Source organism: Salmo trutta, chromosome 3, assembly GCF_901001165.1.
Source record: "Salmo trutta chromosome 3, fSalTru1.1, whole genome shotgun sequence".
NCBI classification, from domain to species: domain Eukaryota; kingdom Metazoa; phylum Chordata; class Actinopteri; order Salmoniformes; family Salmonidae; genus Salmo; species Salmo trutta.
In genome coordinates, this window is record NC_042959.1 from 47,832,873 (window position 1) to 47,856,633 (window position 23,761).

At 41.1% G+C, this 23,761-nt stretch overlaps 1 protein-coding gene across 1 annotated transcript in view; it reads left to right on the forward strand.

Moving 5' to 3' along the window:
- LOC115176750 (glutamate receptor ionotropic, kainate 3) overlaps positions 1 to 23,532 on the forward strand; it is a 115,277-nt gene extending 91,745 nt beyond the window's left edge. The window contains exons 11-16 of the mRNA XM_029737004.1: positions 3,806 to 4,029; positions 10,355 to 10,473; positions 16,159 to 16,376; positions 20,494 to 20,719; positions 22,231 to 22,484; positions 23,190 to 23,532. Coding sequence (XP_029592864.1) covers positions 3,806 to 4,029; positions 10,355 to 10,473; positions 16,159 to 16,376; positions 20,494 to 20,719; positions 22,231 to 22,484; positions 23,190 to 23,390 — 1,242 coding nt within the window. The 3' untranslated portion in view covers positions 23,391 to 23,532. The remainder of the gene's footprint in view (positions 1 to 3,805; positions 4,030 to 10,354; positions 10,474 to 16,158; positions 16,377 to 20,493; positions 20,720 to 22,230; positions 22,485 to 23,189) is intronic.
- The last annotated feature ends 229 nt before the right edge of the window (positions 23,533 to 23,761 follow it).

The window sequence follows — 23,761 nt, forward strand, 5'->3', positions numbered from 1 at the left end:
TGTGAGGCAAATGCTCTCCGGCGCTGTCCAAGATTATCATTCAATACACCTATAAGACTAAATAATCAAACCCCTCAAACGTTAAAACCAGTAAATGTCAAGGGACTGCAGGTAACACAGATTGTTACAGTTAACCTCTGATGGGAGTGTTGATCTAGGTGTAATTGTATGTATCCTACAGAATGTCATCAGGTGTGGTAGTATGAAGGTAGCACAGCTCTAAGCTTACAATACCATCTGCACGCCCACAGATAACACAGAGCCATGTGGCACTCAGCAGGGTACTATCAGGTTATCACGCGTGGACTCGGCAATACGTGTCTAAGCAGAAAATAGCCGTGCAGCGTGTATATTAGCCCACCATAGGGTTGGCTGAGATTGGCTGGGATCACCTGCTGCTAGGTCTTCCGGTTGAGTGGCAGCTAGCTTGAAAAGCGGCAGTCGGCGACAGAGAACAGAAGAAGCGGGTGTGTGTTGTAAACGTAAATGTTTAATGAGGGCACAGTGGATTGCACCACATGACAGATTTCCTGTGCCCACACTGTCTCTTTGTTAAGCTTTCTTGTGTTTAGCCACCACAGTGTTGGCCACAGGCACAGGTATAATCCAAACGGTCACACGCAGAGTTCAACCATTTTCTTAAACTGACCCCCATTGACTGCTCTGAATGTTAGAATAGTTATTTGTCATTTTGTTGGAAGGGGGGAGTGACTGAGCTATGGTAGTGACAGCAAAGAAAATATGTCAATGACACCACAGAAGCATTTTATTTTCAAATGTTGGTGGTTATTGTTCTACATTGTAATGACAGCATGTCAGCTAAGCAAATTAAATGAAGGGGATTGAAGGGCATTGCCAGCCTTGTCCATACATTACAAATTACAAAAAAAATTACAGTATGTCTTTGATTGTCCAAATAATGTTGGGTTGGGTAGTACAGATCAGCTACATTTGTTCCTTGGAATACTTATGAGCATTTTCTTTATAATGAGCAGGGTTCTGGTAATTCAGACGTTCATATGATCTACAGAACTAGACATCCTCCACACTTGCCAATGTACACACCAATACCTAATTTAACTGACCTCCATCAGGGACATTCTGGTGCTAGCACACTGAGCGCTGTTCCTCTGCCACCACTCAAAAAGGAAGAAAAAGAGATTGGCCCCAAACCCCATTGTGAGTTTCCTTCGGTTCCGATGAAGGGAGTTATCCAAGCGTGAACCAAGCAGCTGGTTTCATTAATCTCCTGTCCAACCCTGATGTGTTGGAGGTGTGGGGGGAGGCAATGTAAATGGTGACCTTCTGAATATGCAGCCAGACGCAAAATCATGGGCCGCAACGTTCGCCGTCAGACCCTGCCAGGGCAGTATCTCAGAGAGCTATATTAGGCTAGTCAGAAGGCACCAGGCTCCAGATAGTGGGGGCATGGGGAGAAGCTGGTGGGAATGTTTCTTGTGATTCATTGGGGCAGGTGTTCATAATTTCTTATGTAGAGAGCAACAACAAAAAAGATTGGAGGGAGGGGGCAACCTGTGTTCTCCGCTAAATTACTTTGGTGTAAAGTTCAACTTAACTTTTATTTGATCAAATTATGTCATATGTTACAGGACTTAATGCAGTGCCTTGCAAAAGTATTCATCCCCCTTGGCGTTTTTCCTATTTTGTTGTATTACAACCTGTAAATTAAATAGATTTTTATTTGGATTTCATGTAATGGACATACACAAAATAGTCCAAATTGGTGAAGTGAAATTAAAAAAATACCTTGTTTAAAAATTAAAATACAATTTTAACTGAAAAGTTGTGCGTGCATATGTATTCACCACCTTTGATATGAAGCCCCTAAATAGGATCTGGTGCAACCAATTACCTTCAGAAGTCACATAATTAGTTAAATAAAGTCCACCTGTGTGCAATCTGTGTCACATAATCTCAGTATATGTACACCTGTTCTGAAAGGCCCCAGAGTCTGCAACACCACTAAGCAAGGGGCACCACCAAGCAAGGTCTCCAAACAGGTCAAGGACAAAGTTGTGGAGAAGTACAGATCAGGGTAGAGTTATAAAAAAATATCTGAAACTTTGAAAATCCCACAGAGCACCATTAAATCCATTATTAAAAAATGGAAAGAATATGGCACCACAACAAACCTGTCAAGAGAGGGCCACCCACCAACACTCATGGACCAGGCAAGGAGGGCATTAATCAGAGAGGCAACAAAGAGACCAAAGTTAACCCTGAAGGAGCTGCAAAGCTCCACAGCGGAGATTGGAGTATCTGTCCATAGGACCACTTTAAGCCTTACACTCCACAGAGCTGGGCTTTACGGAAGAGTGGCCAGAAAAAAACCATTGCTTAAAGAAAGAAATGTGGGAGACTCCCCAAACAAAAGGAAGAACGTACTCTGGTCAGATGAGACTAAAATTGAGCTTTTTGACCATTAAGGAACATGCTATGTCTTGCGCAAACCCAACACCTTTCATCACCCTGAGAACAACATCCCCACAGTGAAGCATGGTGGTGGCACCATCATGCTGCGGGGATGTTTTTCATTGACAGGGACTGGGAAACTGGTCAGAATTGAAGGAATGATGGATGACGCTAAATACAGGGAAATTCTTGAGGGAAACCTGTTTCAGTCTTCCAGAGATTTGAGACTGGGATGGAGGTTCACCTTCCAGCAGGACAATGACCCTAAGCATACTTCTAAAGCAACACTCGATTGGTTAAGAGGAAACATTTAAATGTCTTGGAATGGCCTAGTCAAAGCCCAGACCTCAATCCAATTGAGAATATGTAGTATGACTTTGCTGTACACCAGCGGGACCCATCCAACTTGAAGGAGCTGGAGCAGTTTTGCCTTGAAGAATGGGCAAAAATCCCAGTGGCTAGATGTGTCAAGCTTGTAGAGACATACCTCAAGAGACTTGCAGCTGTAGTTGCTGCAAAAGGTGTCTCTACAAAATTATTGACTTTGTGGGGGTTGAATAGTTATGCACGCTCAAGTTTTCCGGGTTTTTTTTTGTCTTATTTCTTGTTTGTTTTATATAAAAAAATATTTAGCATCTTCAAAGTGGTAGGCATGTTGTGTAAATCAAATGATACAAACCCCCCAAAAATCTATTTTAATTCCAGGTTGTAAGGCAACAAAATAGGAAAAATGACAAGCGGGTGAATACTTTCGCAAGCCACTGTACTTGTTATGAAACTAACAATGTGTTTTATTTTCCTCAAACTGGTTTTCAAGTTTCATGTACCTTTTTGATGTAACAAAAATGGTTCATGCAGATCTATGATTTTCAAAAATACCTGAAGAACATATGAAAGTACCAGCAAAAGAAGCTCAAATCAAATGTTAGTCACATGCGCCAATCTACAACAACTGTAGACTTTACCGTGAAATGCTTACTTACGAGTCCTTTCCCAATAATGCAGTTAAAAAGTAAGAAAATGAACAAATGCATACAAATAAAATAGTCATAAAATAACACTAAAATAACAATAATGCGGCTATATACAGGCTATATACAAGGATTACCGGTACCGAGTCAGTGTACTGGGGTACAAGGTAGTTGGGTGATTGATTGAGGTAATATGTACATGTAGGTTTGGTTAGGTGAATGATTGATTGATTGAAGCACTATGTGCATGTATTGTAGGTAGGGGGTGAAAAGCACAAAGTCCGGGTAGCTGTTTAATTAACTGTTCAGCAGTCTTATGACTTTGGGGTAAGAAAGGTAATAAAGTTAGCGAAAGGGTCTGATTGTTTGACTGATCGTCCCTTCTCTTGTCTCACCTACAGAGAGCCGACTTGGCTGTGGCCCCTCTTACCATTACCTACCTGCGTGAGAAGGTTGTGGACTTCTCCAAGCCCTTCATGAGCATGGGCATCAGCATCCTGTATCGCAAGCCCAACACCACCAACAACGGCTTCTTCTCCTTCCTCAACCCCATGACCCCTGACATCTGGGTCTATATCCTGCTGGCCTACCTAGGCGTCAGCTGTGTCCTCTTCGTCATCGCTAGGTGAGTCCCAGACTTTTCTTGGCTACTTCCTGTTCTGCCTGTCTGTGTGTGTTTGTGTTTATTGAACTTTATTGAGAGTGATATATTTTGTTTATTCTACTTGTAGAGCTAAGTTACAGTTGCAGGCACTAAAAAGTTAGATAAAAAAATTATTTGCACAGTGATATAGTTTTTTGTGACATCACTGTCTCTCACTAGGAGAGCACCATGTTGAACATGCCAAAACCAAGGCGCAACCTAACATTTTAATGCCCGCAACTGTGTATGGTTGCAGCTATGTGGAAATGTTTTATCTGGGTAGATATAATGCACAAAAGGAGGCTGGCCAATCCGAATCTCTGCAGAACTGAGTCAGTCAATGATCGTCTCAAGTGATTCCATCATTTGGGGATAAGGAGAGGTCTCTACTCGGCAGTAGGTCCATGTTCAATTGGTACAAGTCCAACATTTTGTGTGAGCTGGTGGGTAGTGATCAAGGCAGTTATGTCAGCGTGGGCTCTGTGGAGCCCAGCAGTGGAAGAAAAGGATGAGAGTAGCAAACCACCAGCGAAGTTATGCTCTCCAATTCAAAGCGTTTCCTGCATAATTTCTCTGCAGTTGTAATGCTTCTTTGAACAACTTTTGTCTTTGAAATGTATAGAAATAAATACCTGCCGATACCTGGGAAAATACATTTGATAATAATAAAAAATAATGTCCCTCATAACATTTACCTGTGCTTGTTATCATTTCCACATTCCCCACAAATCATTGAAAATCATTGAAAGTTGAACTTATTAGTAAATGCATGAAATTAGTATAGATTGAGATCATTGAAGAGTATCTCTGATTTTTTCAATATTTCCCTATGTGTTCCTGAGACTTTGTGGCATTCTTTACATAAGAGAGAAAGAAAAGAACCCATGTGCCACTTACAGGCATCCTCCTCGCCTTGGGTGGTCATTGTCACTGCTTCTCACCGCTTCCTGGTGCCTCCAAATGCAGAGTGGTGCTTGAGGAAGTTCTGAGAATGTGGAGCTTTTGAAGGGGCTTGGGGTTCTGAGAGGAGCCAGCTGCACTCCTCAAACCTCTTCCATTATGTCTTGAGACAAGCTCACAAGCTCGTTTTAGCACCCTGTTCTATAAGTATAACTAGAAAAGAATCTCTGACTGTTGCATCATTCTTTGGAGACCTGCCTAGAAAGCGAGCACAAGTGATTTGAGCCAAAATAAGGCTTGAATAGCAGTTTGATGTATGGGTGCTTGAGATGTTAGAAAAACCAGGACGCTTTGACGAAAGAGGCAAATGTATGTGTTCAATATCAGGTAGGCACGTACTGTACTGATAGTCTATAGTTTAAAACAATTCAGACAACTTTGAAGTCAAAAGCTTTTCTGGACAATCACGATCCATGTCACTGAGCAGGCACTCATGAGAAGAGAACTATGAAAGCACTAAACCTTATGTTTTGCCACAGCCATCTTGGAATCCATGACTATAGGTCAACAATATGGGAAACCTACTCGAGTGCTTACAGAAGCGTGAAAACAGAAAATGAATCACAAGCAACCATGCTCTAAGTACGAAAGAGAAAACATTGAGCAGTGCCCGGCAGAGTATATGCACTTGCCTTACCAGTGCTCTTAAAACCTGGGATCTCTTTAAGGATGTAACTAGGGGGGTAGAAATCATCACAAGCTTCAATGCTGCAATACACTATCCAGGAACTGGAAAATATATATCTTTGAAATTCCATAAGATAAAAATGGGCATTGGAATACAGATTACAAAATAAGACTTATTCTATACCATGCCAATGTTGATAAGAACTTACGCTCTAGCAAGTGTGTAATAATGGAGTTTTTCCCCAGTCATCCTTATCTTTTCAAATAGCAACACATTGGCCAAGTTTCAATTTCTTTGAGTTACCGCTTCAGGTGCTTCTGCTGTCTGTCTAGCTGCCGAGAATGAGGGAGAGGCGAGGGTTTGCTTTCTGAATCTCATTCAGGCTATTTAGAGGACTGATTTTTTGGAGAGATTGTTGCATCATTAGAGTGTGACCAGATTTAATGAAATGCACAAAGATTTTGGAATTAAAATATGACGTCATGGTTTTACAACCATCCATTTAGTTTTTAAATTACGGTGCGTGACATGGTTCAATGCGCCAATAAATCAGCACAATCTGCTTTTTTGTTTTTAAAATTGTCTGCTTAAATTGTGTTCATGTATACTGTACATACTGTGCTAATGACGATACAAAAATATTGTAACATAGAGCAATGAACAATACAGAGAATTTGTTAAACAACGAATTTGTATTAAGTGCATGGATGCCGCCATCTTTAAACACCTCCCCCATTAAATGGAGGCAAATGGAGATGCAAAGCTATGTGTTCCATTAAATCAGGCATTCCCCCAGGGGTACGGGCAATGCCAATGTCTTCACATTTTCAAACAGTACATTTTATATTTTACAACGGGGCTATACATTTGGGTGAGGTTTTTGTTCTTGCCTGAGTAGCCTCATTTCACTGCCAAAAATAAAATTAAACCATCTAGTGTTCAGCAAAATAGCAACACAATGTCAAATACAGGTAGCCTAGTCAAATAATTAACATCCAATCACATTAACCGTTACTCTCTCACAGGAAACCTTCACTCTTGCGCAGGTATTTAAAACATGAAAATGTGAAATTATAAGCCACGGGAGTTTTTTGAGCGAGAATAAAGACAACTTTCGAGTAGTAAGACATGTATAAAAGCAACAGATACCATTAATAAGAGGTGAGCTACCAAGTGGCTAGGACAGGCAAGCCCCATACTATTGTGGAGGACTTAATTCTTCCTGCTTCGGCGGATATCGCTAGGACAATGCTGGTCGAAAAGGCCCAAAAAACTATACAGACATTGCTTCATCAAACAACACTTTTTCACGACGCATCAGTTACATGGCAGGATATGTTTTGAAACAATTACTGCTTCGCATACAAGCCAGTGAATTCTATTCGTTACAGCTGGATGAGTCAGACGTGGCAGGCCTGGCACATCTCCTGGTATATGTCCGTTACGTTTATGGGGTGTCAATTAAGGAAGACATCCTCTTCTGAAAACCACTGGAAACCAGGACAACATGAGAGGATATTTTTAAAGTACTGCACATCTTTGTGACATCAAATGGACTTTGGTGGTCAAGATGTGTTGGTATCTGTACTGATGGCGCAAAAGCCATGACAGGGAGACATAGTGGAGTGGTAACGCGCGTGCAAACGCTTGCTCCCGACGCCACTTGGCTACACTGCAGCATCCACCGAGAGGCTCTTGCTGCCAATGGAGTGCCTGACAGTTTGAAAGACGTTTTGGACACTACAGTGAAAATGGTTAACTTTGTTAAAGCAAGGCCCCTGACCTCTCGTTTATTTTCTGCATTATGCAATGATATGGGCAGTAACCATGTAACGCTTTTACAACATACAGAAGTGTGCTGGTTATCAAGGGGCAAGGTATAGACATGTTTTTTTGAATTGAGAGATGAGCTTAAAGTTTTCTTTACTGACCATAATTTTCACTTGTCTGACCGCTTGCATGATGATGAGTTTCTCACACGACTGGCCTATCTGGGTGATGTTTTTTCTCACCTGAGTGGTCTGAGTCTAGTATTACAGGGACTCTCTGCAACTATATTCAATGTGCAGGACAAAATTGAGGCTATGATTAAAAAGTTGGAGCTCTTTTCTTTCTGCATTAACAAGGACAACACACAGGTCTTTCCATCATTGTATGATTTTTTTGTGTGCAAATGAACTCAAGCTTACGGACAATGTCAAATGTGATATAGTGAAGCACCTGAGTAAGCTGGGTGCGCAATTACACAGGTACTTTCCCGAAACGGACGACACAAACAATTGGATTCGTTATCCCTTTCATGCCCTGCCTCCAGTCCACTTACCGATATATGAACAAGAGAGCCTCATCGAAATTGCAACAAGCTGTTCTGTGAAAATGTAATTTAATCAGAAGCCACTGCCAGATTGCTGGAGAGGGCTGCGCTCCGAGTTTCTTGTCTTGGCAACTGATGCCCTTTGCAACCACGTACCTATGTGAGAGTGGATTCTCGGCCCTCACTAGCATGAAAACTAAATACAGGCACAGACTGTGTGTGGAAAATGATTTAAGACTAAGACTCTCTCCAATACAACCCAACATTGCAAAGTTATGTGCATCCTTTCAAGCATACCCTTCTCATTAACCTGTGGTGAGTTATTCACCCTTTTTGATGAACAAATAAGGTTTTATATGTAAAATGGCTAAATAAAGAGCAAAATTATTGAATATTATTATATTATTATTATTTGTGCCCTGGTCCTATAAGAGCTCTTTGTCACTTCCCATGAGCCGGGTTGTGACAAACTCACATTCATTCTTATGTTTAATAAATGTATCGTATAGTGTGTGTGTGTGTGTGTGTGTGTGTGTGTGTGTGTGTGTGTGTGTGTGTGTGTGTGTGTGTGTGTGTGTGTGTGTGTGTGTGGCAGGCTTTCAATGATGGCAAAAAACAACATTAGAGAGTACGCTGACCATGGTGCTAGAGGGGGCACGCAGCTGGAGGTTGAATGTTTGAAGGGGTACGGGACTATAAAAAGTTTGGGAAGCACTGCATTAAATAAACTAATGTATCGGAAGACACTTTATTGACACTGTATATGATCCTCACACACAAATATCGCTCAAAGTAAATGTCACAGTGACTGACGAGGTAAAAATAGAGCATTGGCATTTGACATCCAACTTGAAGGTCTTGATTTAGTTTCTTCTTTTTGAAAAGAGACTATTTTCGGACATACTTTATTAGGATAATCTGTAGAGCATCATACTATCAACAAACTATTTGTTGATAGCAGCTGCTTGCTAAGGTTACGGTTAGGGTTAGGTTTAGAATAAGGGTAAGGGTTAAGATTAGGTTTAGTGCTAGGGTTAGTAGATATTAAGTTTAAAATGTTACTGATGGACTATCAAAATATAGTTACCTTATTTTCTCCACTCATTGGCCAACTTTCACGAAAGTCAGTAAATAGAAGCAGCATATTTTAAGAAGAGTTGCTATCTGGCTTCGAAGGATCTAAGCCTCCTCTTCCTCTCCTCTGACAGCAAAACCCCCCGAATAAATCAAATCGTATTTGAAAATATTTTCCAAATTAATTTCAGGAAGGGAAATCACTGACATTTAGCATGTTTTATCTCTCCATCAGCCTTTAAAAGTGACTGTTTCATCTATATTAAAGGATTTATGGTGTGCAGCACCTTGAAAAGAGGTTACACTAAATGGCAGAGGACATGGATCCACGGGCTTCACAGGTTTTATACTACTACATTTTCAGCGTTGCATGCCTCACGTTCTATCACAAAATGACATTTCAATATCTGTCGTCCTGAAAGTGGCATTTTTGTGTACAGTTGGCTACCTTTGAGCACAGAGATATATAAAGGTACGGCAAACTTTTTGATTTGAACAGGGTTGACAGACAGCTATCATCAAGGACACATAAGAGCACGTTAACACAACTGACAAATGCTATGTCAAATGTACCACTAACAATCAATTTACTGAAAACAATACATGTGGACATCTTTACAGCGAGTAAAAAGCCATATGAAAATATGGCTCCTTTTGCACCCTGTAATTTGTGCCCACAGTTGCACAGTTCTTAAGGGACACCGTAGGCTAACACTTCATGGGTGGTTTTGTCAGGTGAAATTCAGGTTAAGTGCTAGGCTCAAGGACACATCAGGAGTGCTCTATCCAGCGGAGAGCATTCGATGCAGAGAACTAGAATGTATTATTAAGCACAGCTTCTGTTCCGGTCTTATTAGAACCAATTTGAGATGCATTACTATGGTTCAAACCCAAAAGCCACAGGATTACTGGCCAAGAGCATGAAATGAATCCAAGATAGGTATACCCATGCATAAAACATGTAAACTTGGGAGCCATATTTCAGATCTGTTTAAATCCCTATATTACCCCCCCCCATCCCCATATTACAGTATGAACACAGTTATATCATTGATTATTAAACTGCTTTGAGTCATAGTTTTCCTTCAAACTAATTTTTCTCTTTGTATATCATTTCTATATGCAAACATTGGTGGCTAAATGAGTATCCGTTATTTCTATATTGATATTGATGTTGGTGAGAAAGGGATTGAATTCTAATGCACATTATCTCTTTCCCCATGCCTCATCAGGGTTAACTGAGCCCCACAGTAACAATACACTATTATGCCGAAATTGTGGTACACTGGAGCCTTTGTTCCTGATATCATTCTCCACCTGTCTCCCTGTAGATTCAGTCCGTACGAATGGTACGACGCCCATCCCTGCAATCCCGGATCCGATGTGGTGGAGAACAACTTCACCCTCCTTAACAGCTTCTGGTTCGGTGTGGGCTCCCTCATGCAGCAAGGTATGGTATAGCCTAGTTTATTCCCTCTTTCACCTGTCAAAAGCAACAGTCCCCCCTCCACTCCCTTCCTCCTCTGCGCAGCCACCCTCCCTCTCCCTCCCTCTCTTCACCTCTTTAACTGACAAGCTACCTAATTTCCATTGTTTTAGAATACACTTGCCTGTCAGGAACAACTGCAGCTCAGACGTACATTACAAAAGGAAGCTGTTGTCACCTCCCTGCCTGCTCATAGAAACAGGAGTGGTGAGAGAAAGTAGGTGTCAAACACCTGTCAGAATGTGGCAGGTAAAGACAGAAAACACAGTTGCATTTGTTTCCCCCATAACACAGCTGTTTGTGTTTTGGGACGAAAGGGTAAGTTGGAGAACGTGTCTGACAAATGCCAGCTGTCACTCCTCGCTGGCGTTGGCTATGGCCACAAGGTTGACGTTTATATTGTTGTGTTTCCCCGAGTCCTCGTACCAAAGACCCACTATCTCTATACCCTCCACACAGCTCAGCTCTCGGGACAAATTACATTTTGTTAAATGCCGCTTTGGCCTTTTATGGTGCTGGAGTAGTGCATTGTCATTATTGTCCTTTATGCATAATTTCATGATATGAAAGTATGTCAATTCTCAGCATCTTTCTTATGCTAGAGCAGACAGTTAGCTTTAGTCTTTCCCCAACCCCCAAAATACCTATTTGAATTATTCCACCTTCTGTGTAAGCTTACACAAATCTGAGGAAGGTAAGGGGAAGGATATCACGGCGACACCAAGCTAATGCGGTCGCCTCGTCCACCCTTAAAGACATTCGTAAGCAAATGGAGCCCCATAAATGCTTTGACGTAATGAAGTCAGCCGAGGATAAAAAAAAGAGAGCTACTAATAAAATGTTTAACCTCAATGTAACAAGACAAATTAGGGAGGCTCGACGAGGCTCGACGGTGGATCTCTGCCGGTAAGGAGAGCAAATGCGGCAATCCATTAAGCACAAGAGCTGTGCTCCTCGGCAGCTCTCCCACGTAGCTGCATGGTATCTCTGACAATTTGCATTGTGAGTGGAGGCTAGGAGGCTAACAGTACAATATGAGAGGGAGGAGAGGAACGAACAAAACAGAAGGAAGTTGGTGATTCATCTTTGAACAAGTATGATGGTCCTTTGTCATTGGGATGGTATGTCAACCACTTGAATCTTGAACTTAAAACTTAAACCACCTGTGTTGGTGAAGAATATTGTTCCTTTGATACTGTCCTCCTGTAAGCAGGTTAATGTTGTTCCCCCAGATGACATTACTATACAACAGGATATTTTACTTCGGCACAGCAAAATGGTCTAAGAGTTAACTAGGTCACAGAAAGTAAAGTGTACCAGAGGTGGTTGGCTGAACTCCACTTTGCATTATGAGTATAACCTTCCTTGATAGATAGACGTTTCATTGCCAAATCATTCCAAAGTGTCTAAAATGTGTTTTTTTTAACTATACAGTTATTTTAAAATGATTTGGACATAAAAAACGAAAAATGATTTTATCTGGGATATTGACTTGCATTGTTCTTTGGACACAAGCACAAAAGAAAAATGCATTTGGTGACAGTAGCAAGGATAACAAAACCAAAAGGATATCTACTTTTGGAATTTCAGTGAACTATCCCTTTGCGATCATAGCGCTAACGTGGTCCGGAATCGCTTAGAACAATTACGTTAACAAGTTACAATTACTCTTTAAACATGTTGCCTTTTCCCAATCTAACTTAGTTCCCTATGATGAAGTGAGAAAAAAAAAAACCTGCATCGTTTTCAGTTAACTAAAAAAGTAGGTCAAACATTGATTCTCTGGAAGACATTCCCACTGAAATGCGTTTTTTTTAATCCATCTCCTTATAGCAAACCTTTATACTATCTAATCAATTGATCATGTCATTTATCAATGCAGCAATAACATAGTCTTCACCCTGGAGCACCATGGGCTGCCTGCACACGTTTATCTCTGTTTAGATGGACTAGTATTGAGTAATTGTGGCACCTATGTGTTCTGTAGCCAGAGGCGGACTGGCCATCTGGCATTTCGGGCAAATGCCAGATTACCTGTCTGTAGCAAAGAAGTTTGAGGGTCTGTGCTCAGGCTAAGGGGAATGGTGGCCGGTGCGTGAGAGAAAAAATGACCATGGAATTCAGCAGGTACTCACACTGAAACCATTAAAAGGAAAAACCATGGAGGCCCGAGAAATATACTTCATTTAATTCCATGCTGGAAAGAATACAATAAGTGCCAGTGGAAAGTGCAAAAAGTGCTATGTGTTCTGCCCTGATACAAATGGACCAAATATGTATCCAAATGGGTGCATTTTGTTATACAAACCAGACACCTTATGCTCTGCAGCCAAACTCACCGACAGTCGCTGGAGAGGAAGCCATTTCATTGACATGTTTAAAATGCAAATGGCCATGTTTGGAAGAGGAAGAACAGCCTAATAAAACAAAATCCTGCCAGCTTGTCTGTAGGAGTGAGGTGTCATACAAAACAAGAAGAATACACAAAATGGAGAGGTGTAAAAGCAGACCTTGCATGCTTCAAAAGAGGTGCGCCCTGGGCTGTGTGAGGCTTTTCTCATGACAAACGTAGTGTCTGAGGTGTTGCAAAACGGGTGAAACATGAAAATAAGTTGCTATATTGATATGCAGAATGTGTAAGGAACATAAAGCTATACAAAATATTGCATTTATAGTCATGGGGGCATTGTTTTGACCTTATCTGTGTTAGTTATCTTATCCCGATATGGAGAAGAGTTTCTCAACTTGGAAAACATTTTTCGTTTTTCATGACGTTCAGTTTTTAAAAGAGATTAAAAAGCAGTAACAACCTCTGGTGTTTTTATGTGATGAGGCCACGAAGGAGAGAATGTTAAGTGCAGGTAATGATTCTCACGGGAAGAGGTGCCTCCCTGATGTTAAGTTGAATCTTTGCTTGTGGGGAAAATAACATGGGGAGAAAGCCAGGGCATTGCATTTAATAGTACTCAGTGCTTCTAAATCTTCAGAGAATTTAACTCTTGCTTTTGTCAAGGCTGTTATAAGGAGCCACGAGTAGTTACGGATGCTTTTTGCTCGTCGTATATTGTATTATGGGTGATAGAGGGTACTGTAAACACATGAATTCCACACAGGTGGATCACAGCAAGTGTTACTACTATATGTAATATTACAAGCATCAAGAATTATCACAGAATCATGACAGTGAATTCTTGTAATGTTTGTTTATGTCAATTAATCCCATAAGGAATGGGTTGCCAACTGGTGCTTTTACACAAAAATAAAATGCCCTTCATTCATTCAGCATCCCTGAGCCTAATACCTTTCTCAATAAAATTGCTATTTTGCCATAGTGTGTATTTAGAGTCACATCCCCCATCCCGTAACATACTTTAGATTGGAGTGTTTTGCAAGGCCTTTCACTGTACTTGTGCACATGACATTACAACTTGAAACTATGATGTCAGCACCTAGCCATTCTAGCTGCAGCAGCACCGCAGTCACTGAGATTGTGCCGCTTTGTTGACTGGAATTGCATCATTATCTTCTGCTCTGAAAGGACATTTATACTTCTTTGGCTTAGAAGACATGAAGTCCTTCTTCAAGGAGATGCACAGTGCATTGACAAGGTTTCATTTCCTCGGCAGCACTGTATGACCAATCCGTTTTTAGTATTTATTTGAGTGTTTTAGGTGCCGTGCGCTCCAGCTGACAACAGCATTTTATGGCCTGGAATCCAATTGGGCCACCAGTTGTTCCAGTTCCTTACCAGTTTGACTGCTGAGCTGGGTGTCCTTCTACACTTAAGTGATAGTTCTTACCTTAGAGTGGCCTTGTTTGCCACCGTGTAAGCAAAGGACAAATCCAATCAAATTGGGCAAGGAAGGTTAAAAAAGCTGACCACTTTACCTCCTCTCAGTGGGGTGGTTACTCTTCAAAATTACCCTCATAAATCTTCTCAGTAAAGTAGTGGAGGGCACTGAACTCAACCTCTGGTGGAGAGGTTTTTTTAGACGTCGACAGGGACAGAAAATAAAGTAGTCAAAAAGCTATTGTAAACAAGATATATGGGAATTGAACTGACAGAGGACCTCACAATGTCATACTAAATGCTGTGGGAGGCAGTCTGGCCAACCTAAGTAATTGAACATTTATGTCCTGAGACTGATAAGCCATTTTCACCCTGTCAAATGTCAGTTGTCACAAATGGATGTATGTTTATGCATGCGTTATTTGTGAGGCACTGCTCAACACAATTCAAAATCACGCAAAGAAGAATACAAAACACAACATCGACACATTGTAATCTCAGAATGCACACAACAGCCCAGATAAAAGAAAGCATATAGTGCATTGTATACTAGGCGAGCCATTTTACGGGTGCAGGGAACATCTGGCTGTGGCAAAGGAGATGGAACATTTCAAAGGCAGAGAAAGAGCAGAATCACATTTAGATGTGACCTCTTTGTCTTGGTGACATTATTTTAATTGGACACATGCCTAGTGTCAGGGTTCTTTATGAAACCCCACATCGGAAAAAGCAAACGCGTGTCACTTTAGTATTTCAAAAACACCAGAACAGATTCCACCCTCAGTTTGTGCTTTCTGTCTGTTAAGCTTGGTGGAATCAGAGGCCGCGTTCCAGGCTGACTACATTGCAGATGCATGCCAGATCTCCAGCCCAGACCACCCACTCCATTACTGCTTTGATCTCCACCAGACAAGTCTGAGATACTGGACAATTAAGTGTCGCACCACGCCCTTCTGGAGGAGTTTCATCCTGGGGGCTATCACTATAAGGAACAATTCTATGTAGCTTCCCTCTATGGGCAGGTGTGGGGGGGGGGATATTATTTATGTCTGACTGTTTCTTGCTGTGTTTTATGCGTTCATGTGTGAGCTGTGCTAGGATTTTCCTCTTGTACGACATTAAGCCTGATTCTAACCTGACTCTGATATCTCACAATGCACGTATAGGTGTTTAACATTTCAACTAACTTCATCATGTGATATAGCAATCAGATACCTGACTCTGCAGTCGATGACGTGCACACAACCATTGGATGGTGCATGCAACACAACTGGAATATTGTCAGCTTGGAACATGACCATTATTTTAAAATGAACTCTCAGCCCAGACTGAGGGTTTGTTTGGATACTGGAATCCTACTCTATCTGGCATTAGAGTTTGGGATCGCCCCCCCAAAAGTTATGCTCATCCGCTTTCTTCATAGCCAGCTAATTGTAGTCAAATTAAAATATAAGGCTGCCAGGTACTTAGATATGCCCCTTTAGTTGTTTTCCATCTGAGAATTTGAGTAAGACCAAGAGTGTACAGTATGTGTGTTCCATTGAACACCTTATGTGGAAAAGCAACCATTCAACCATTGTGTTTGTTATATTCTGTAACAGTCTTACTTAAAGAAGATGCGTATGTGATGTCAAAACATCTCCACTAAACTTTTGCCTCTGGGGGTACTCTTGAGTTAAAATGGGTCCCCTAAATTGACAGAAATATTGTCTGGAAATGACCTAATATATCATGGACTATGTATATGAACCATACAGCCAGAATTCAAGCCAAAATGTGAGCTAAACAATTAGCGACAGAATACCTGTAGTGTATCTGTAAGATGACCGTTGTTCTCCCTCACCCTGTCTGCCATCCAGGCTCTGAGCTGATGCCAAAAGCCCTGTCCACCAGGATCATCGGAGGCATCTGGTGGTTCTTCACCCTCATCATCATCTCCTCCTACACGGCCAACCTGGCCGCCTTCCTCACCGTGGAGCGCATGGAGTCGCCCGTGGACTCTGCCGACGACATCGCCAAACAGACCAAGATTGAGTATGGTGTGGTCAAAGACAGTGCCACCATGTCTTTCTTCAAGGTATGTATCTTAAAAGACCTGGTCTGTCTTTGCTTTGGTTTTAAGTTGTGCTTTGTTTCATGTTGATTTCATTACTCATGTTAAATGAACAATCTGCCAAGAACGTTATCCGAAAATAACATAATTAAATCTCTTAATTTAATTCCTCCAGTCATTTTAAGCAGTTTGAATGCAGCACCATTCATTGATTGAAGCACGCTGAGTACACACAGTTATATTGTCATAAAACGTGTTTATGAAGAACTGAGACAAGATGCTGAATCAGTACTTTTTTTATATACAGTATGCTTAATAAAATATAACAAATAATAATATTATTCCAGAAAATAAATGTTTCTTTTTTTTGTCTTTTTTCACTTAGATCTTAATTCCCACTGCAAAAGCAAGTTCTCCATTTCTCCACGTTGTTTGATGTGATCCTCCATAATTATTTTTTTTATTCCAAAGTTTCAGCTTTTGCCCTGCAGGGTTCTTAACTTTATTTTATTATTTTGAGTTTCACCTCAGATGCTGTTACTGTGGTGCTGAATAACATGTAAGGGTTGCTGTTTTTCTTTGTAAGAAATGGAAAACATTGGACAGTTCTATGGAAAATGTTTTATAGACAAGGGAAAAGTCCATATGTTTATGGCACTCAATAGCAAGGAAAACAGATTATTTTACCCACGATGATTGTCCCATTTTTACATTTTCAAATATTCTCTGTTGAATAGTTCATAAATACTGTATGTAACATGTGTGCCTCTGCTAAAGAGTGTATCTTAGGAGTTTCCCCTGCCCTGACAATATAATTGAGGATGTATTTTTAGTTGACTTCTCTCTAGCCCATTTGCTATTTCCGTCATCCCTATTTCCTTTATATTGCTTTATTCATATTATATCAAATTAAATTAATATTATACTTATATTCATATTATATTTATTGGCACTTAGTTTTTTTTTTAAGTGTGTTACAAATATTATTATTATTATTCATAATTTCTCTTACTGCTCTCTGTTAGCATTGTCTCAGCTGCTCTATGACCCGGTCAGAATATCCACCAATAGAATTTTCACCCACATAAATATTCCCGGTGACCACCAAAAAATCCACTAGGGGAGAAAGAGCACATTAGTACCCATTCTATTCCATAAGGGTTGATTAACATGGAGTTCAATGAGGGATTAGGCATGGTCCATGGAGTAACTAGAATTTGTGATTATACCAAATTAGAGTCATCAGTTGCCTAACCATTGGAACTACTGGCTATGGTGTAAACCAGGGGTGGCCAACCCTCCTCCTGGAGAGCTACTGAGTGTTCAGGCTTTTGCTCCAGCCCCTACTGAAACCTTATCTTACTAATCATCTACTCATCAGGGCTTTTAGTTCCTAATGGCTGCCTGTCTACCCTGAGCTATACCCATCTATTTGAACCTTCTCTAAATTAAAGATTGACAATTAGTCAAGAACTTGCTGTAAGTTCTCGGCACAGTAAAAAGTGGATTTTACTCCTTAAGCGTGTTTACTTTGATTAGTGACAGATATGATTGCATTGTTATTAGTCAGAGGAGACACAGGTGTCTATAATTACCTCATCAATTGCAGAGCTCAAGTGCCCTCGGTTCCTTCTCGTTATCACTGGGAGGGCTAACGAGCTCGACTGAAGCAGATGAGGGCGCTGATAAATACTGAAGAGGTCGGGGAGTAGCTGTAGATTTGTCAAATCACACTGCATGGAAGGGCACTGTAGGGCAAAGTAAATCTTTGCACTGTAATCTCTGGCACACTTATAGTAGCACTATGCTATCTTGACAATCAGATGTACTGTATGTGTGTCACCTGCACCTTCAAATAAAGTTTTTCACATTTTAACCATCAATGCAGGAATTAAGTAACTAAAGAGCTTTGACATCCTACATATTTTCAAATGGCTATGGTGATGAGACAGTCATTATCTCAAATTAGGTATGGAATAACATTTGACCCCTTGTCAAATAGCATGAAATATCACATAGACAAACGCAAGGCTAATAGAGTGGAACTCAATTAATCCAGACTTTTTTCTTATTTCCCATGTATGAAAATAGAAGTACATGACCTCCCCATACTAAATTATTGTATCCAGTGGCACAAGTCACTTTTTATATAAAAAAATAAATAGATGTATAGAAGTGTCAAAGTAGATACAGTACTTGAAAGCTGCGAATGTTAAAGTGGCATTGCACAGTTTATTTGTTTTCTTGGAGCTCAAGGCTCCAATACCTTCCTTTATTCGTACATTTATATACCTCGAGATGGAGAAGTGTGGGAAAAGGATAATAACAGCATGATACAGTGAGGGAAAAAAGTATTTGATCCCCTGCTGATTTTGTACGTTTGCCCACTGACAAAGAAATGATCAGTCTATAATTTTAATGGTAGGTTTATTTGAACAGTGAGAGACAGAATAACAACAACAAAAAATCCTGAAAAACGCATGTAAAAAATGTTAGAAATTGATTTGCATTTTAATGAGGGAAATAAGTATTTGACCCCCTCTCAATCAGAAATATTTCTGGCTCCCAGGTGTCTTTTATACAGGTAACGAGCTGCGATTAGGAGCACACTCTTAAAGGGAGTGCTCCTAATCTCAGCTTGTTACTTGTATAAAAGACACCTGTCCACAGAAGCAATCAATCAATCAGATTCCAAACTCTCCACCATGGCCAAGACCAAAGAGCTCTCCAAGGATGTCAGGGACAAGATTGTAGACCTACACAAGGCTGGAATGGGCTACAAGACCATCGCCAAGCAGCTTGGTGAGAAGGTGACAGCAGTTGGTGCGATTATTCGCAAATGGAAGAAACACAAAAGAACTGTCAATCTCCCTCGGCCTGGGGCTCCATGCAAGATCTCACCTCGTGGAGTTGCAATGATCATGAGAACGGTGAGGAATCAGCCCAGAACTGCATGGGAGGATCTTGTCAATGATCTTAAGGCAGCTGGGACCATAGTCACCAAGAAAACAATTGGTAACACACTACGCCGTGAAGGACTGAAATGCTGCAGCGCCCGCAAGGTCCCCCTGCCCAAGAAAGCACATATACATGCCCGTCTGAAGTTTGCCAATGAACATCTGAATGATTAAGAGGACAACTGGGTGAAAGTGTTGTGGTCAGATGAGACCAAAATGGAGCTCTTTGGCATCAACTCAACTCGCCGTTTTTGGAGGAGGAGGAATGCTGCCTATGACCCCAAGAACACCATACCCACCATCAAACATGGAGGTGGAAACATGCTTTGGGGGTGTTTTTCTGCTAAGGGGACAGGACAACTTCACCGCATCAAAGGGACGATGGACGGGGCCATGTTCCGTCAAATCTTGGGTGAGAACCTCCTTCCCTCAGCCAGGGCATTGAAAATGGGTCGTGGATGGGTATTCCAGCATGACAATGACCCAAAACACACGGCCAAGGCAACAAAGGAGTGGCTCAAGAAGAAACACATTAAGGTCCTGGAGTGGCCTAGCCAGTCTCCAGACCTTAATCCCATAGAAAATCTGTGGAGGGAGCTGAAGGTTCGAGTTGCCAAACGTCAGCCTCGAAACCTTAATGACTTGGAGAAGATCTGCAAAGAGGAGTGGGACAAAATCCCTCCTGAGATGTGTGCAAACCTGGTGGCCAACTACAAGAAATGTCTGACCTCCGTGATTGCCAACAAGGATTTTGCCACCAAATACTAAGTCATGTTTTGAAGAGGGGTCAAATACTTATTTCCCTCATTAAAATGCAAATCAATTTCTAACATTTTTTACATGCGTTTTTCTGGATTTTTTTGTTTTTATTCTGTCTCTCACTGTTCAAATAAACCTACCATTAAAATTATAGACTGATCATTCCTTTGTCAGTGGGCAAACGTACAAAATCAGCAGGGGATCAAATACTTTTTTCCCTCACTGTAGGTGCTCAAGATTGCCAGATTATTTTCAACACCAATACTATGTGCTACAAAGATGAGGGATGTGCAATGGGATCAACACACGGTAGAAAACATGTAAAAAAAAATTAAGTACTGTGTAGACTCAATGCCCCTTTGACCAGGTGTAATGCACAATCTGAGATTCAACATTGATTGTACTTTCAATTCTTCCCCTTACAGAAATCAAAGGTTTCTACTTTTGAGAAGATGTGGGCTTTTATGAGTAGTAAACAGAGTACGTCGCTGGTCAAGTCCATTGAGGATGGCATCCAGAGGGTTCTGAAGTCTGACTATGCCTTGCTCATGGAGTCCACCACAATCGATTACATTACCCAGCGGAACTGCAACCTCACCCAGGTTGGAGGTGTCATTGACAGCAAAGGCTATGGAATAGGCACTCCCATGGGTAAGATGTAATAAAATCTGTAATTCTTAAGGATTAGCCCCTTTTTTTCAATTTTCGCCTAAAATTACATACCCAATCTAACTGCCTGTAGCTCAGGCCCTGAAGCAAGGATATGCATATTCCTGGTACCGTTTGAAAGGAAACACTTTGAAGTTTATGGAAATGTGAAAGGAATGTAGTAGAATATAATACAATAGATCTGGTAAAAAATAATACAAAGAAAGACCAACTGTTCTTTTGTATTTTTTTGTACCATCAACTTTGAAAAGCAAGAGAAAGGCCAAAATGTATTATTCCAGCCCAGGTGCAATTTAGTTTTTGACCACCAGATGGCATCAGTGTATGTGCAAAGTTTTAGACTGATCCAATGAACTATTGTATTTCTGTTCGAAATGTTGTATCAAGACTGCCCAAATGTGCCTAATTTGTTGATTTAATAACTTTTCATGTTCAAAATTGTGCACTCTCCTCAAACAATAGCATGGTATTCTTTCGCTGTAATAGCTACTGTAAATTAGACAGTGCAGTTAGATTAACAAGAATTTAAGCTTTCTGCCAATATTAGATATGTCTATGTCCTGGGAAATGTTCTTGTTACTTACAACCTCATGCTAATCGCATTAGCCTACGTTAGCTCAACCGTCCCGTGGAAGGGACACCGATCCCGAAGAAGTTTTAATAGGTCGTTGATGGTATGAATACTCTCCAGCTCTCCATAACTCCTGCAACAAGCACCATCCCCCACTGATACATTGGTAGGAGGTGGTCCTTCAAGCTGGACAGAAACAAATAACACATTAATTCTATATCTGTGCTTTCGATGCAGAGCATTTCGATGTACTATTGTATTTTACTTTTGTTATTTTTGTAATTTCTGGACTGTGTGTATTGTTAAATTATTGCTGCACTGTTGAAGCTAGAAACATAAGCATTTCGCTGCACCTGCGATAACTTCTGCAAAACTGTGTATGCGACCACTAAACTTTGATTTGATTTACAGTACCAGTCAAAAGTTGACACACCTACTCATTCCAGGGTTTTTCTTTATTTTTACTATTTTCTACATTGTAGAATAATAGTGAAGACATCAAAACTATGAAATAACACATATGGAATCATGTACTAACCAAAAAAATTGTTAAACAAATCAAAATATATTTTACATTTGAGATTCTTCAAAGTAGCCACCCTTTGCCTTGATGACAGCTATGCACACTCTTGACATTCTCTCAACCAGCTTCATGAGGTAGTCACCTGGAATGTGTCTCAATTAACAGTTGTGCCTTAAGTTAATTTGTGGAATTTCTTTCCTTGTTAATGCGCAAAAATAAAGTAAAACCCTTGAATAAGTAGGTGTCCAAACTTTTGAATGTATATTAATATGCAATGACAACATATACATTTAAGCCATGTGTTGTGAAAACGCCCCTGTGGCCTCATCAGCGAGGTCCAGCTAGTGGCTTATTTTATCTTTCAACCAGACTTAAGCAGACCTGTTGCTTGCCTTACAGGCTCTCCATACCGGGACAAAGTGACCATCGCCATCCTGAGCATTCTGGAGGATGGCCGTCTGCACATGCTCAAGGAGAAGTGGTGGAGCGGCAGCAGCTGTCTGGACGAAGAGCGCCGTGAGAAAGCCGGCCCCATGGGCATTCAGAACCTGGGAGGGATCTTTATAGTGCTGGCGTCTGGCCTGGTTCTCTCCGTCTTTGTGGCTATAGCCGAATTCATATACAAGCTAAGGAAGACGGCGAAACGTGAGCAGGTAGATATACCCATGAATCTGATTCAAGATTGTTGATCAGTAATTTATGTACTTGATGTGATTTATTTTATGGATGACATTGTCTGCATGATGTACAGTATATATATTGGTTCATTTTAGATCCTTCACTTCCATTATTCAACTTGCCTAACTGTGCTTATGTCTGACAATATGAAAACAACTTTTAAATTCAAGCTGCACTCTGTCCATTTTAGTTCTCTTTATTAAAGGGATTTGCATTCCTCAAATAATCCCTGTGCTATTTGGCCATAAATAGAACATTTATTTCATTTTATCAGGCATAATTGTAAATTGGAGCATGCCGAATTAATCTGTTATTAGTCATTGCAGTTGTCAGAATACCATTAAACTCAAGTTGTAAACCGCAGATTGGAGTTATGCAACTAAGCGGGTTGTGTCAAGCATTCTTGTATAGTTAATGGGGTAAGAATACGGCTCTGTGTTCAATCTGACAGAGCAGGAACAGTGCACATTGCGTGGGTTGCATGTGGTGGGGGTTGCAGTTTGACATGGCTGTCAGCGATGGGAGAGGAACAGCATACATGACTGTTTTGTGGCTAATGTGTTTTGTGCTGTTGATTGTTGTTGACACTATGCTCTCAGAACCATTTAAAGCTAAGGCATTTACCCCCTATCCCTTTCCCCCCCCCCTTCTCTCCCCTCCTCCTCGCCCTTTTTGCCCAGAGGTCTTTCTGCAGTGCCATGGTGGACGAGATCAGACAGTCGTTCACCTGCGGGAGGCGTGTGAAACACAAGCACCACCACCAGGTCCCGGTCATGGTCAAGACGGATGCAGTGATCAACATGCACACGTTCAACGACCGACGACTCCCGGGAAAGGACAACATGAGCTGCAACACTGGGATGACCCCCGTGTTCCCGTGACGGTTTGCGCCTCCCAGAGAAAGAGCCTCCTGGGCAATGTGGAGGGCATGACTGGTCCCGAAACCTGGGACAATGGAATTGAGGGGATTACCAGATTCACCATCAACCACAGCGACATAGGTACACTAACGAAACACGGAACACTAACTAAACATGGTACTATCAAAATGGCAGCATCGGCGACACAGGTATGACAGCGTTCACCCATATATTCCAAAAGAGAGAGTGAGGTGGAGGAGGAGAAGAACCGTTCCTGGAAAAGGAAACAACATCTCCAAATAATCTGTATTCAAGTCCGATGTTTACGTACGTAACACAAAAATACACTCACCAAGGAATCACAAGATATCCAAGGAATCCTTGATTGACAA